The following is a 17,344-nucleotide window of genomic DNA, read 5'->3' as shown; positions in this document are numbered from 1 at the left end:
AGGAGTTCATTCATCGTTCAAAAAAGGAAGAAACTAAGAGGAGACAGAGACTTTGGAAACTTACAAAATCGAAGACAAACAAAAAATTGGATGGCATCCTAAAACTAATATAATTGAGCAAGAAAATTCATTTTCACCCTAAAGTTGGATTTTAACCCTAAAGTTGTAATTTCATCAAATTCCACACCTTAAAACTTATAATAGCTTTACAATTTTTACCTTAATTAAACTTGAAAAGTATTGCAATCTTTACTTTTTATGGTAAGTTTTCATTCGGGTAAAAAAAGTATTCGGATATATGTGTTTAATGAATTATAGAAAACATATGTCAAATACAAAAATTGATAAGATTTTAAAGAAAAACGACCTTGGATATTTTGTTCCTCCATCAAAACTAATTTTATGTCAAACTTGATTTCATCAAAACCAGTGAGTTTTTGAAAATTTTTAAGTTTTTTTTTTTCGTAAGATTAGTGGGTAAATTAACAAGTGGATGGTAATTGTCTAAAATTCAATACGGCAAAATTAAAAGGTCAAAAAAATTAATATAAGATGCATGCTATGTTTAGGAGTAAAAATTGATTTATTTTCCGATAATTTAAATGTGTATATATAAATTTATATCGAACAAATTAATTTGAGATCTTTATAGAAATTTTAATATTAATATTATGTCACCTCTCCCTGTTGCAAAGTTACACCAAAATTGTACTTCAATTCCCATATAACATTCAAAGACAGACATAAATTTCAGCACATACGATTCTATTTAATGATTGAGTTTGACAGTTTGATCCGATGTTTAGAATTCAAGCATTTGGGACGGCTGGAGGGACGATGTTGTCTCCACCGTGAACGACGATGCAAATACTGGTCCGGCAAAGCGGGCAGTGGCGCTCCGCCTTCAGCCACCGGTCAATACAGTCCCGGTGAAACACGTGGTCGCACTTACTCATTTTGCGGCACTTCTCTCCTTGTTCAAATTTGCTAAGGCAAATTGCACATTCTTCGTCGTCGTCGCCCGATCCGCCGTAAGCGAAAATCGGAGCTTCAATCTGCAACCTCTTCTGCGGTAACGCCTCCGGCAATTCTCCGCCGTTGGATCCGCAGCTTCTGTCGAGAATGAGCCTGAGAATGAAGACGTAGAGTATAACGAGGAGGAACATAGCAACCACACACAAAATCTGAACGTGTTTTGGCAATTCCCCAAAGAGACTGTGGCTGACGGCGTTTAACGGCATCGGCGGCGGAGATAACACTGACGGTGGCGGCGATGACATGATTTTGCTGAAGAAGCTAATTGAATCTCACCAAGAAAGAAAAAGAGAGTTTTTGATGAATATCAAAACTGGTCACTCAATTTTTCTTTTATACAGAGCTTCTAAGAATCCAAAATTTAAAAGAAAATGGGATTCCTGACAATGAAGGGAAATTTGGAATCCCTTTAGAATTAGGAAAGTTTCTGATATGTTATATTTTAAGAATGGTTAAAAAAAAGTACAATTTCCGTCCCTATCAATAACAATTTAAATTGTGAAAATGTTGTTAATTAAAATTTGAGAAATTTGACCGGATTTCTTTTATACATATAAAAATGTATTAATAAATTATAAAGCGATCTGTTGGATAAATTTAATTGATTTATATTGATATCTAACCCTTCCCTCACTTGTGGGCTTGAAAAATTATCGAAGTTGGATAAATTTAATTTATTTATTGGATATCTAATAAAACTAAAATATTAAATAAAGAAATTTCTTGATTAAGATTTTCACATATAACATTATATTACGCATTTTCATTCGGTTCCCCTTAATTGGGCCTTCGAGCTTGGTTAAGCGTAAATATCCTTTAAGAAAATAAAATTATATTCTAAGAAACTTTCGCCATTCATTTTAACGAGATTCCAATTCTTTATATTATTCAGCTTTATTATTGATACTGATACGGCTCAGCTTCGTTATCGTGTTCGCAATCCAAAAATTGATCCAAATCCAACATAACATAAGTGCGATTCAAATTCCATCAACGGTCAACATTTTATTGACCCGTTCCATTTTGGCCCTTCATAATTTAGATCGGATATGTATCTTTATTTTGGGCCGGCCCTTGAGCCGTATTTAGATCAGCGCGTTGAACCAACTCCAAAACTCGATGTACTACAAATATATATTTATATTTGTATTTATATTATAGAAAGATGATATAACAAATTTTCACCATAACCTTTTCGAAAAATAACAAAACTTGTAAAATAAAAAGAATCAAAACACAAATTCTTAAAATTAAAAAATAAATTAGTTTGAAAAAATATTAAAATTTGATTTTTAATAATTTAAATTAATTCATGGTTCAATTCAAACTCGATCCAAATTTGCCCATTTAGTTAGGCTAATTCATCAGTCCAAACTCGGTCCAAAGTGTATTTTAGGCCTATAGAGTTATTTGGGCAATGTTTAAATATTAGTTTCTTTGAATCGACCTAATGATAGATGAAGGTGACCTACTACCAATTATTGTGTCATTTATTTTATTTTTATTTTGAGGCTAACGGAAATCTAGCGTCAAGTTTCAAAATGATAAGATTTTAAAATTTAGAGACCAAATAGACAATTACTCAAATTTTAATTTACTGAACAAAAAGTAATTTACACTCAATTATATTTTAGATAAATTATCTCCAACAATTTTTTCCAGTGAATTTAAAAATTTGCCATTTAAATTAAGCGTGGAAAAAATCAGCCTCCTCTCTCAGACTTCAAAAGATTTTTATAAAGTATTTAAAAGGTATATATTATCTTGTCTAGAATTACAGACCATATATTATGCAAAATTATTATACTAAACTTATTCTTCTTAGATTGCCGAGAAAGCATTCAATATGAGTATGTGACATCAATGAAAATCTCATGGAAAAAATTCTAACCCTTGCATGAAAAAAAAAAGGAACTAATACAATCATGTTCGTATTCTCCGGAGATCAGACATTTGGGGAATTTGAGGGACGGTGGCGCCTCCGCAGTGGACGACGACGGCGGAAAGGCAGCTCCGGCAAAGCGGGCAGTGGCGGCCCACCATCAGCCACCGCTCAATACAGCTCCGGTGAAATATATGGCCGCACTTCATCTTCAGCCACTTCTCCCCTTCTTCATATCCGCACAGGCAAATCACACATTCGCCGCCGCCGCCGTCAGTGAACTCCGAGGCCTCAAATAACAGGGGCCTTATCTGTGCCGGTACGATCTCCGGCGGCGCCGTCACCGGCAATATTTCTCCAGCTTCCCGTTCTTTACAACAAAGGGTTTGAACCACGTAGTAGAGTATACAAATAAAGAGGACGATGGCAACCGGAAGTGCAAAGATAGCGTCGTCGACGGCGTCAAGCGGCGGCTGTGGAGATAATTCCGACATGATTTCGATTTCGATTTTGATGAACAACTGAGTTTGATCCTAATTAGCTCTTCTTTTTTCCTTTTCTATTTATACACAGCTTCGAATTAAATTAACACCAACATTATGTTCCATATATAATTCAAAACATCATTTTCGAATTTGGAAAGTTTTTTTTTAATTAAGAATTAATAATACACATTCAAAACATCTCCATTATGGAATTTTTGGTCTGGAAGTTGTATTGTGTCTGAAAGCTTCCAAAACTGGAATTTCCCAACGGACAAAAAATATTTGATGATCCAACGAGAATATCTTTTTAGTTTGATAATTGATCATGATATATTGTGAAATATTAAGTAAGAGATTTCTTTAATTCATATGATTAAATATTAAGCCGTAATCACAATGAAGTATTGTCACCTAACATAAAATTTTGGACACCAAATTCGTAGAACATATTTACTTAATTTTATATAAAGCCCTCGGAAAAAATTCTGGATCTGCCATAAGAGCAAAGAGAGAAAGCCCTAGGAGCTGAATTCATATTCTAATATCATCTCACGATATAGTATTTGATTCAATTAATTTCTATTTTAGTTCTTATATCTAGTTTTCTAGAAAAACTTAAAGCTAATAATTTAGTTTAGGACAAAATTTTATATATATTTTTTTCTCAATTTCTTCTTTAGGTTTTCTCAATTTCAAGATCAAAGGGAACTATAATTGTTTTTTTTTTCTTTTTACTTTGTACATACAAAATCAATTCCTGGAATGGACAAAACAATTCATGATAAAATAAATAAATAAATAACAAAAACTTATAAAGTAAGACCATACAAATTCTTCACAGTATCAAGTAAAATTAAATAATTGTCAACCCGACAATGATGCCAAAAGATTGTAATGAAAATTGATTGCTGCAGGTGTACTTAAAGTTTTAATTAAAGTAGTAATTAAGTAAATATCGATATTGTCCATTTGATTCAGTATTTCTAGTCCACTCAAATACCATAAATACTAATGCCAAATTTTCTTTAGAGAAATATCAACGGGTTTTAAAATCAATTAAGAAAGGCAACCCAAATAATAAAATCAAGGAGAAAAATCTATGATAATAGAGTTCTACTGAATTTACAAGCAGATAAATTAGACACAAAGATTGAATAGACAATTAATCTATAAGTCTAATAAATTATATGTCATAACTATCTTTTGCTTAACACAATTAATTCTCCACTTATTAAGAAACTAATTTCCCTAATCTAGTTTTATTAACGAGAAAGACTCTTTAAATCTATTTCTTTAATTTTAACAACTTCTAAACCCAAAAGGTCTCGTAGTTCTATCACCACATCTTCTCTAACCAACGTGGTCCTGCATTGTAACAGAACTTTGTTAAGGAAAAATAAAAAGAAAGTAAAATAGGTACTTGTACCGATGGAATTTAATTAAGTATTGTATCAAATTTGTCAAAAGTAAATAAAAAGATAAAATTGGTACCATGTTGAATAACTTTAAAAGATAAAATACTATTTTAGTCCCTGTATTTTTAGCTTTGGTTCATTTTAGTCCATGTACTTTGAAAATGTTCATTTTGACCCATGTACTTTTTAACTTTGGTTTATTTTAGTCTTGTACTTTGAAAATGTTTATTTAAATCCCTATACTTTTAAAAAGTGATCATTTTGGTCCCTCTTCGTACGATTTTAACACAAATTTTACACATAAAAGAAACTATTTAGTATAAAGTAATGTTTACATGGCAAGAAATATATTGATTATATTATTGTAATGTGGTGTTGAAATTGTGATAGAAAAAATGAGATTTAAAATAAAATAATGAAAAGACCAAAATGGTCATTTTTTAAAGTACAAAGATCAAAATGAACATTTTTCAAGTATATGGACTAAAATGAACTAAAGGAAAAAGTAGAGGGACCAAAACGAATATTTTAAAAGTATAAGGACTAAAATGAACCAAAGCTGAAAGCACAGGGACCAAACTAGTATTTTAACCAACTTTAAATTTTACAGATAGAATTTAAAGTATTATTGATGTTTGCATTGGCAAAAAATCTAATTTTTTAGGTTTCAATTTTCGAGGGGCTTAAGAATCATCACCACAAATAAAACATTGGAGCTAGTTTCTTCTTTAGAAATTTGTGAATTTTAGGAGAGTTATTAATTTCACTGATAGTTAATTTTTTGCATTTTATCAAAGTTAATTCACTCAATTTTTGCATTTTATCAAAAATGCAATAGTTAATTATCATCATAAATAGTTAATTTTTGCATCTTATCAAAGTTAATTTCTACCGATCTTATTTTCACTGAAATTATTGATTTTCCTTTTTCATATTCTATGTTATCCTTTAAAAATATAAACTAGTAAGTGAATTATTGCGAAAATTGTGCAAAGTAAAAAAAGAAAAAAAAAATTGTAACACTAATCTTATCTTCTGGATCCAATACAATGTAATTAAAAATTTGTGAGTAAAAGTTAGATTAATTAGTTTATACTAATTTTATAAAATAAATGTGTCTAGCTCCATTAGTTAATACATTGTTAATACAGTGTAGTTCGAACTCTACTTCCACTTATTGTGGTAAAAAGAATCTGATAGAATAAATTAATATGGGATTTTTGTAAAATATTTAATATAAAATATGATGTTCTCCAAATCTAAACATAGATTACTATAATGAAAAATCATATAAAAAAGAATCGATTCAAAAGATAAACTCGCCAACATGAGCATAACTTAGCAGTAATTGACATGTATTCCTCTCCTCAAAGTCGGAAGTTCAATCCTCTATATCTGCAAATTGTTGTACTAAAAAAAATTAAAACGTAGAAGTCGAAGTTGGAGGGAGGGCGGCGTTTTCGCCGCGGAAGAGGATTGAAACAGAGCTCTGGCAAAGCAGACGAACACAAAATCATACATGTCAGATAATTATAAATGACATTCATAATTAGACCATATATTTTGAGAGTCACTATATTCGAATAAGATTCAAATAATAATTAATATGAATTGGATTCATATTAAAACTATAGGTTAAAATTAATATGAATGAGATTCACAAACTATATGTTTGAGAGATATACATTCGAATATGATTCGAATAAAGCTTTAATTAAATATATGATATTTAATTAGTTTAATAGCTAATTAATTAAATTAAATTAAAATTTATTTTGCAAAGAGGTGAGAAGTTGTTAAGTGGAGAAATTACTCCCTCCCCACTCCTCTTATTCTCTATAAAATGCAAAATGTTGCATTTTGGAATGGTTGAACAAATTCTCTCAAAAGCTCTCTCTCAAATTTCCTCTAAGCTTTCAAAAAGACGTTTCCCACAAATCTATCATTCCCTAGAGAATAGCGAGGAAGACTTGTTGGTGGTGTCGTTGAACTACGGAGAAGAACGATCTTCAAAAGTAGGTTACTCTACATCTCCTTATTTTCATTGTTTTTGTCTTTTCTTTGTTGAATTTCTGAAATAAAATCAAAGCACAAACGTTCATGCGCTTCCGCCGCGGGATTCAGCATAGCGCTCACGACTTTACTTTTGGTTTCACCCAAAATACCTCAAACCAATAGAGATAATTGTCCTTTCTTATAATACTCTCTTATTTAGCATGGATCACCCGTTCTGTAGCCAATGTGAAACTTTGTTTGTATATCTTGCAACCCAACAATCCTTCCCTCAAACAAAGTGTCACTTGTATCTTGCCTCGAATAGTCATGCAACTAATCTACTCTCGAAAAGGAACGAGAGTCCGCTTCTATCCAGTACGTCTAGATAAAGCACTTGCTACACAGATCATGTTATGGGAACTGTTGGCTTTTTGGCAATTAATTAATATTTTGATGATAACAAACCTGTTTGGGGATAAAATATCCTTCGCCACATGGAGAACGGGGATTCGCCGCTGATCGAGGGATCAAAGGAGCAAGTTTACGAAGCTCCATCTGGAGCGCCCGCCACTTTTTAGTAAAGGTTGATTTGGTATTTCTAAGAATGTGTCTGAGTTCGACCTGCTTAAACCCGACACATCCGACCTCAGATCTGACCAAGGTAACCGCCTGTCGTAACCTAAATCTATAAATAGAGGGCCTCATTTCACCATCAGGTATGAAATTTCTCCTCGAACTTAATATTGAGTCTGAGCTGCTTACTAATTGAGCGTCGGAGATTTTGCCCTCTGTGTAGGCCTTCCCTTCGCATTTCTGGTCGGAGCAAGGACCGGGTTCGAGTTAGATAGACATCGTGCAAATCCTTGCATAAACATTTGACGCCGTCTGTGGGGAGGACAGTACAAGTCGTCCCAACAACTAAAATATTTCTCCGAGATGGTTCATCCAGCAGATTCTGCAAATCACGCAGAACGGCGAACCCAGAATGCGAACAATGGTGCTTAACCTGAAGTTGACGCTAAGATGACTGAAGAACAGGCTAGGGTAGGGCAAGAGGTGGAGCCACCTTGGAGGTCCACCCGCAATGCCAATACTATCCTGCCACCGGCACATCCGAGGCCCAACAAGACCAACAGAGGTCGAGGTGGGGCCTCAAGAAAGACCTCTCGAAGGGCCACACCAGCCGCGGACCCTGAAGTTCTTGTAACCCTCCAGCGGGAATTAGATGACATGCACAGTCGAGTGCGCACCATGGAGGAGATGTATAATGAGATGATGCGGGCGAACCGAACTGGATCTCACTCAAAAGTTCCAGGCGGAGATGACCTACCGGAGGGAAGGGAAGATCAACATCCACCCCTCCATTGTTGGATCGGTATGACAACCCTAGAGGGGGGGGTGAATAGGGTTTAATTAAACTTTATAAACTTTTTACTACGGTGGACCCAAATTTAAACAAATAAGTAAACTTTTTAGGAACAATTAATTTTATCACAATTTAAACAATAAATTAGAAATACAAACATCCTAATTAATGTCACCACCCACATAATTCAAATATAAACATTAAGCATAAATATGAATAACAAATTCGAACAATTGATTTTATGCAATTTGTAATAAAGAAAATTAATTGCAAAAATTAAATAGAGTAGGGTTAGAAAAAATGACACTGGAAATTTTATAGTGGTTCGGCAACAACCGGCCTACTCCACTCCCCAAGCGCGTCTTGGGTATTCGATTAAGAAACTTTGACTCTTTCCACGGTAGTAGTCAAACCGGAATAAAACCTTTTTTTTTTCTCGGGAGCAAGAAGAAACCCAATCCTTTCCACGGTTCAGGATCAAACCGTTACAACGCTCTTTTTCGGGCTCAAGAGCAACCCTTACAAAGGATATGGAAATTTGAGAATAAACTTACAAACTCTCTCAAAAAGTGGGTATACAAATATTTGCTCACAAATTTGTAAGAAAAAATTCTTACAAATAAAAGCCTTCAAATTGGCTAAAAGAAATAAAATTGGAAGCTCAAATATCTCTCAAATAAAAAATCTCCCTCAAGAATATAGAACAAAAATTGAAGCTTTGAAGAGAGATTGACAATGTAGAAATTTGGAGAGAAAATTGGGAGAGAATGAGTTGTATGAAATGTTGAAGGAAGTGCGGTTTAAATAGGTGAGGAAAAGTTGAAAATAAATTTGAAATCGAAATTGAATTTGGGCCACTAGATCTTTAATGATTGAAAATTAAAGGTTGAGATTTAATTGAATAAAATAATAATTGATTTTGAAAATATAATATAATAAAATAATAATAATAAATATATATATTTTTGTTTCTCTCTAACGCTCTTCAACGCCATTTCCTTTCTTTTTTTTTTCCTTCTCTTCAACGGCTCTTTCTCTTTCTCTTTCCTTTTTTTTAATTTCATTTCATTTCATTTCTTTTTCCTCGATCTTTTTTTTTTCCATTTTTTTTATAAACTAAAACAAATTTTAGTAAATACATCTCGCCACGTGTCGCTATTTCATCGGTCCACTTAATTGATTTAGTCGCCACCTCATCCTCTCGATATTTTTCCTTTCAACTTCTTTCGATCATAATTTCTTCGTTTGAGCTCCGATTTGGGTAATTTAAAATTCGTTGAAATCATCGTATCGAGCTCTACGCTGTGGACACTTTAAAACACTAAAATTATCAATAAACAAAATATGTATTATCAGTAAATCATATAATATTATTGAAGCTCATAATAAATTTATGTTTTATAACAATAATGCTTACACACCAAAAACAATTAATACTAAGTATGTTTGTTATCATCAAAACATTAATTAATTAAATTAATTAACCGAGATTAAGGACCAAAAAGCCAACATCCATCACGACGATCACGAGCCCATCGTTGATAGTGTGGGAGTTTACTATAGCCTCAGAGATCATGATGTCAAGAAGCACCTCGTCGACAAGAAGAAGAAGGCCTCACGAGGCCCAGGGATCTCCCCATCGTGCTCCCAAGAATACTCAAACTCCGACCTTAAAGCCCAGTCGAAGTATACTCCGTTGACGCTGGAGGTCGTCATAACGAGTGAGGAGTTCGACCTAATGAAAAACAAGTTTGACGAACAGGTCAAGGCACTTAGCACGAAGTGCGAAAGGAAAGAAAGTCCTTTTGATGACGGCGATATGAGCGAATCGCCGTTCACCTCGGACATTTTGGAGGCCCTTATTCCTCCAAAGTTCAAGATGCCTGCCATGAAGCCCTATGACGGGTCTAAGGACCCAAAGGACTATGTGGAAGTCTTTGAGGGCCTCATGGAATTTCAAGCGGCCTCAAATGCCATAAAGTGCCGAGCCTTTCAGATCGCTCTCACGGAGAGTGCTCGGCTCTAGTACCGACGGTTGCCAGCAAGGTCGATCTCGACCTATAGTCAGCTGAGGAAAGAGTTCATCAGCCAATTTTCTTCTCGGCACTATGACAAGAAGACAGCCATTCACCTCGCCACCATTTGACAGAAAGAAGGCGAGACTTTGAGAGAGTACGTGACCCGCTTTCAAGAAGAACAGCTTAAAGTCACGCATTGCTCTGACGACTTAGCCATGTGCTACTTCCTTACTGGCCTGACCGACGAGACTTTGACAGTCAAGCTAGGTGAGGATGTGCCATCAACCTTCACTGAGGTCCTGCAGAAGGCCAAAAAGGTTATAGACGGGCAAGAACTGCTCAGAACTATGTTAGGTCGAATAGACAAGAGGTCCGACCAGAGGAAGTCAGGCGACCAAGAGAAGGGGAAGTCTGGCTCTAAATCTAAGGACAAGGGATCGTCTTCCCAAGGTCGATTTGACTATAGGAGATCCGATTCAGACTCCAACTGAAGAGGACCTTTTGAGAGGTATACCCTAACCACCATTCCGATCTCCGAGATTCTTACTAATATCGAGGAGAACGGCTTGGAAAGGCTCCTCAAGCGACCTGATAAGCTTAGAGGAGACCTAGAGAAACGCAGCAAAGACATGTACTGTCGTTTCCACCGCGACCACGGCCATGATACCTCAAGCTACTGGGAATTGAAGCTACAGATTGAAGACTTAATTCAAGATGGCTACTTCAAGAAGTATGTTGGTAAGCCGGATTTGTTCTTGGCCAACCACGTGCCAGAGGCGAAGAACCACTTTCCAACCCACTTCTTTATGGAGGTTGGACTCTTTAGAATGCCCCTATGCCTTTCCTGGCACACAGGTAGTATCTCCCTGGCTTCTTAGAGATTAGCTTAACCTCAAAGCAAGCCAGAAGCTGGTCGACTCCGAGGAGCTCCAGATCGTCTACTTCCCTACACCTAAGCCAGAATAAAACGGCTAGACCAAAGACGACTCCCCAACCATTGGGGGCCATCTGAGCAGGTGCCAATCTGGTTCGGGCTAGGAATTCCTTGCACTAAAGGGTGAATGGGAAGGCGAAAACCATATTCGAACATTTTCAAGTAAAGGGTCACGTACCCTTCGGGCAGATTATCAGCTCGTTCCCCTTCCTTGGGAAGCTTAAGAAGGATGTCATCTGGAATGCTAAACCTCCTACGAAGAGGGCCGAGGTAGTTCTCAGGCATTTGGGAAGGATATTCTAAGCCTAAGCCCGAGGTCGAGGTGTCACTATCATCTCCCTTGTCTTCCGAAAACCTAAAATTATCTATTTCCTCTTCTAGTTCGGAGTCTAACCTACTGGCAAACTCTTCTACGGAATCGGCCTTCCCAGGTGATGGTCCCGATTCCGAGCTACCCACTAGACGAACTACTGTTATTTGAACTTGAGAAGCTAGAAGACATCGACATGACTTCAAAAGCAAAAAGAGGAAAAATGAAAAGTGAAGGAACGAGACTGACCTAAAGCAAAAGTTCCGATTTGATCAAGTAGGACTCCGAGATTTCAGAAGCGTAAAAAATGGAGATCAAGATTTAGGGATATTTATAGTATCCCGAGATTTAATCCCAGCCGCACACGTGTCTAAAGACGGATGACTCAGATCGGAAGAAGCCCGAACGTCAGAGGTACTTAAGTGCGTGCCGAACGCCTGTTCCGCTTTCGAGGTTTCCCCAACGGTAACGTTAATCGTGTCGGCTTCAGAAGTTACCACGTGGATTGGTTTCCCCCAAGAATAATAGAAACTTCTCTGCCAGATCGAGATAGAACCTGGCAGAGAAGGGGCCAATGTTTGAGGATAAAATATCCTTCGCCATGTGGAGAACGGGGATTCGCCGCTGATCGAGGAATCAAAGGAGCAAGTTTACGGAGGTCCATCTCGGAAGAGCACCCGCCACGTTTTAATAAAGGTTGATTTGGTATTTCTAAGAATGTGTCCGAGTTCGACCTGCTCAAACCCGACACATCCGACCTCAAATCTGACCAAGGTAACCGCCTGTCGTAACCCCTGTCGGAACCTAAACCTATAAATAGAGGGCTTCATTTCACCAACAGGTATGAAATTTCTCCTCGAACTTAATATTGAGTCTGAGTTGCTTACTGACTTGAGCATCAGAGATTTTGCCCTCTTGTGCAGGTCTTCCTTTCGCATTTTGGGTCGGAGTAAGGACCGGGTTTGAACTAGATAGACGTTGTGCAAATCCTTGCATAAACAAAATTTAATTTTGTTTATTGACAATTTTAGTATTTTGAAGTATGCACAACGTAGAGCTCGATACAATGTTTCTAATACATCTTGAATCACTTAAATCAGAACTCAAATGGAGAAGTTAAAGTCAAATGAAGTTGAAAGGAAAAATAGCATTAATGTGACGGCTGAATTATCTGAACATAACAAAATAAAAGTCGACATGTGGCGTGGTGTTAAAAAAAAAAAGAAAAAGAAGAAAAGAAACAAAAGAAAAGAAAGAAAAAAAAAAGAAATTCTAGAGTTACAGCTGGAGATAACTTTAAAAAATAAAAAGTAAAAATATACATATATATATCACATCGTATTTGATTCAGAAAAAAAATTATATATATATTAATATATGTCACTAGGCGTTTGACACACGTATATATAATATTTTATTTTTATTTTTATTATATCATTATTATTATTAACTTTTTCAATTAATCTCAACCATTCATCTCTTTCTACGATAGATCTAATGATTTAAATTAAATTAGATTTCAAATCACTTTTTCCTCTATCTAAACAACACTTCTCTCCCAAAATCAAACAAAATTTTCTTTCCAATATCTTCATGTTTTTCTTTTCAAAATTTCAATATTCTTATAATTTTTTGTGAGAAAAATTTTTAATTTGAGAAATCATGAGTTTGTAATTTTTATTTCTCTAGGTCATTTGTGGGCCTTATTTTGTAAGAACCTTACAAAATTGGCGAAAATTTGTGTATCTACTTTTTTAGAGAGTTTGTAAGTTTGTTTTTCAAATTTCATTAAGCTCCATTCACCAATTTAGGGTTGTCATACCGATCTAACAGGAACATCTAGGGTCGTTCTATCACACCCTCAAATCTCATCTCCTTGAACAAAGATACTTCATTCTTCCTATCAATCTACCCCGACTTGATAGGGTTGCTTGTCACCCAAGCATAGAGCCAATCAATCTTGTTTGATCCCCGAGAATTCCTCTCATACAGCTAGGTTTTCATGGCTCTGATACCATTTGTTAAGGACAATAGTACTCCAAGTACCTCCACAATTGTGTGATATTGTCCACTTTAGGCATAACCCTCACGATTTTCATTTTGGTTTCATCCAAAATACCTTATATCAATAAAAATAATTGTATAATTGTAATTTCTTATATACCGATCAACTTTTTTCTAGTCAATGTTGCCCCAACATGTTTTAATGTTTAAAGAAAATTTAAGCATTGTATCAAAAATTTGTCAAAAGAAAAATAAAAAGAAAGTAAAATCGGTACATTTACCGATGGAATTTAAGTATTATATCAAATTTGTCAAAAATAAATAAAAAGATAAAATTGGTCCCATGTTGAATAACTTTAAATTTCATCGGCAAAAATAAAATATTAATGTCGACAGCATTTGCTGACAAATTTTTTTTTTTCCTTCGAGATAGTTGATGCCGACTCTTCTTCTGCTTTATTTGACGATTTTGCATTGGCCAAAAATCTAATTTCTTAGCTCTCAATTTTCGAGGGGTTTAAGAATCATCATCACAAATAAAACATTGGAGCCAGTTTCTTCTTCAGAAATTTGTGAATTTTAGGAGAATTAGTTAATAGTTAATTTTTTGCATTTTATCAAAGTTAATCTCTACCCGGCTTAATTTTATTGAAATTGTTGATTTTCCTTTTTCTTTTTTTATATATTCTACGTTATCATTTAAAAATATAAACTAGTAGGTGAATTATAGCGAAAATTGTGGAAAGTAAAAAAGGGAAAAAAAATCCTAACACTAATCTTATTTTTTGAATCCAATATAATGTAATTGAAAATTTGCGACGAAAATTGATAAACAACTGTTAAGTTTTAGAGTAGAAGTTAGATTAATTAGTTTATACTTATTTTATAAAATAAATGTAGTTTCGATCTGTTAATACAATAGTTTTTTTTTTTTTTTGATAATTCAAGAGTCGACAACCCTTTGGTTTTAATGTCCTATACCTAGAGGTATGCGCACTGTTCTATATCCGTTACATAGGAATTATTGCTTGGTAGAATTGGTTAATACAGTAGATTGAAACTCGACTATTTTGATAAAAAAAAGGATAATATGAGATTTTCATAAAATATGAGGTGTTCCAGAACTAAACATAGAAATATGAAAAATCATATAAAACATAATCAATTAAAACGATAAAGTTGTAAATATTAACCTAACTTACATTAATTAATATGTATTTATTTTTTTTAAGTCGGAGATTCAATTCTCTCTATCTCTAATTGTACTTAAAAAACTTAAAATGTCGAAGTCGAAGCCGGAGGGAGGGCGGTGTTTCCACAGCGGACGAAGACGGAAACAGAGCTCCGGCAAAGCGGGCAGCGGCGGCCGACCTTCAGCCACCCCTTGATACATCGGCGGTGAAATATATGGCCGCATTTACTCATCTTCACCCACTTCCTCTCCCCTTCTTCATATACGCACAAGCAAATCGCACATTCTTCGCCGCCGCTGCACCTGAAATCCGTCGTCTCCACGAACACGCACTTTACCCGCGCCGGGGCCGGCGTCATCTCCGTCTCCACCGCCGCCGATTCTCCGGCCCTGCTTCTGAAGAAGATGAGAACGAAGAAGAGGTAGAGAAGGCAGGCGAGGAACATGACCATCGCAGTCTTCAACTCCCGGTTAATTGGGAGTCCTAAATCGAAATCTAACAGAGTTCGGTTCACGGCGTCTAACGGCGCCTCCGAAGATAACGTTGACGGAAACCTAACTGATGCTCCAAGAATCGACATGATTATTTTTGTGAGTTTTAATCCAAAGTTTTTCCTTTTTCTTTTATTTATTTATTTATAGAGAGCTTCTAAGAATCCAAAACTATTACGGAATTCGAATCCTTTTCCAATTTCGAACTTTAGTTAACAATATATATATATTTTAAATGTTTTTCTTTTAAGATATTTAATATTTATGCGTAACCAAGCTCAATTAGGAATGTCATTCCATTTAAAAAAAAAAAAAGAAACTAAATTCTTAAAAGTATAAGTGGAGTTTGTCATTTTTTTTGAAAATAACTTTACCGTTTCAAAAGTTTTAATACTACCCTTATCTTTCATAAACTATTTACAATAGTATATTGGAGCACATATTCATTAATATTTTCAATGAAAATTTGATGTGACAGAATGTTTAACAATTTGTTAATTAATGAAAAAAAAGAATTAGTTGAACACTACAATAAATTTGAACTTTAATAATGGTAAAATAAATTTATAGGTAAAATCAATAATGGACCTACAATTGACCACATTAAAAATCAACGGTTTATCGTGTCATCTTTCCATTCAAAATATTAATAGATATATGCTTAAAGGATATTTTTTGAAATGTTTAGGAAAAGGTCCACTAAAACCAGTTGAGGGATATTATTTTTTTAATCAAGCCAAAAAAATCATTAATAGTAAATTATAAAAGTCATTTAATTAAAATTTTTAAGAATAGCTACCGATTTGTTTTCATTCCACAAAGTGTCGAAGTTTAGATACAAGAAGGGTCGTTTATTTTTATAATATGTATAATATTGAATCGATATAAAATTTAGCAATATATTGGGGTTAAATATATGTTTGAGGACTTTTTCAATACACAGTTTTATTTAGTATTTTACATTTTAATATTCTTTTAAAACGTTACTTGGCATAATTCTCAGTAAGTTTGCAGAAACGTGGAAGAGTGATTGAGTCACGTGGAAAAGAAAAAAGTAGATTTTTTTTTTCATTTTTTTAGAATTTTTTTTCAACGATTATATATCCGAATTAAATTTACTAAACCCATCAACTTAAATTTTTAGATTGAGCGGTGTTTATTTATCTTTTAAACATTTTAAGGATGAATACATCACTACTCAATCTAAAAATTTAACCTGATGGGTTGAGTAAATTTAATTCATATATTGGATATATAATCGTTGATGCTTTCTTAGTTGATTGTGTGAGTTTTGATTTTTCAGGTTTGCTATTTGTTTTCATCATAATTCTGGTGTGTTGCTTTTGTTTGGAAAAAAAGGAATTGATTGAGAAAAAAACGAAAGAAAGGAACTGTAGGTGGGGCGTGAATTACTGGGACCAATATACAATTCATATTTATTTATTAAGAATGTAGAAACAAAAACAAGAAAGAACATTTCCAAACGACCCGTAAGTTTTATTCATTTTCACTTAAAGTACCATTTTATTGCTAGTTTGAGTAAGAAGAATTTTTGAACGTTGATAAACTAAAATAAAAAACATATTATGTGTAAATTTTTAAAAGAATTTATTTAAAATAATAATTTTTTAATATTTCACCAATATTTTAATACTTCACCCATATGTAAATTTAAAATTATATATCATGTTATATGTAAAATTATCAAACAATTTATTTAAACTAATAATATTTTGATGCTCCGTCACTATTTTAAAAATATAATGAAAATGCATGTCCCAACTTTTAGAAATATGAAAATATCAAGCACCATTAAATACGTGATAACTTTTTTTTTTTTGTATTTCTCTCTCTTAGTTGTCAAATATATTAACAGTTCCCAAACTAGCACGAGCGAAATTTTTTTCGATTTAAATTAACCTCATTTTAAAAAACCGATAACTAAAAAATTGATCACTCCAACATAATTGTTAATACTTTTGAAATTATGTTTTGTCATACGAAGTGTTAACATCCATAAATATTTTAGAGTACGTCCCATTTTCTACCTATAAAAAAATACTTTTAGAAATTCTAGTTTTGAACTGCAAAAGAAGGGAATCACATTCCTAATGTAAAGGAACTTTCCAAATTAAAAGCAGGAATCGAATTCCCTCTTTTATATATAACGATTCATTGAATTCAATCAGAACTTCAGCTTCATTCATGATTCAACC

General features: G+C 34.1%; 1 protein-coding gene across 1 annotated transcript; it reads right to left on the bottom strand.

Moving 5' to 3' along the window:
• Nucleotides 1-809: 809 nt before the first annotated feature.
• LOC111024786 (RING-H2 finger protein ATL66-like) lies at nt 810-1,280 on the bottom strand. Its single transcript, XM_022302559.2, has one exon. It carries the CDS (start codon nt 1,278-1,280, stop codon nt 810-812), a length of 471 nt encoding a protein of 156 aa, XP_022158251.1.
• Nucleotides 1,281-17,344: the final 16,064 nt, after the last annotated feature.

The sequence above is a fragment of the Momordica charantia genome, assembly GCF_013281855.1.
Source record: "Momordica charantia cultivar OHB3-1 chromosome 3 unlocalized genomic scaffold, Mcharantia_2.0 BLBB01000003.1, whole genome shotgun sequence".
In the NCBI taxonomy this organism is placed as follows: Eukaryota; Viridiplantae; Streptophyta; class Magnoliopsida; order Cucurbitales; family Cucurbitaceae; genus Momordica; species Momordica charantia.
This window is presented reverse-complemented; position numbering and strand designations above follow the sequence as displayed.

Excerpts from the sequence above, each read along its gene's own strand:
- LOC111024786 (XM_022302559.2), bottom strand. The coding sequence starts at position 1,280 with ATGTCATCGCCGCCACCGTCAGTGTTATCTCCGCCGCCGATGCCGTTA.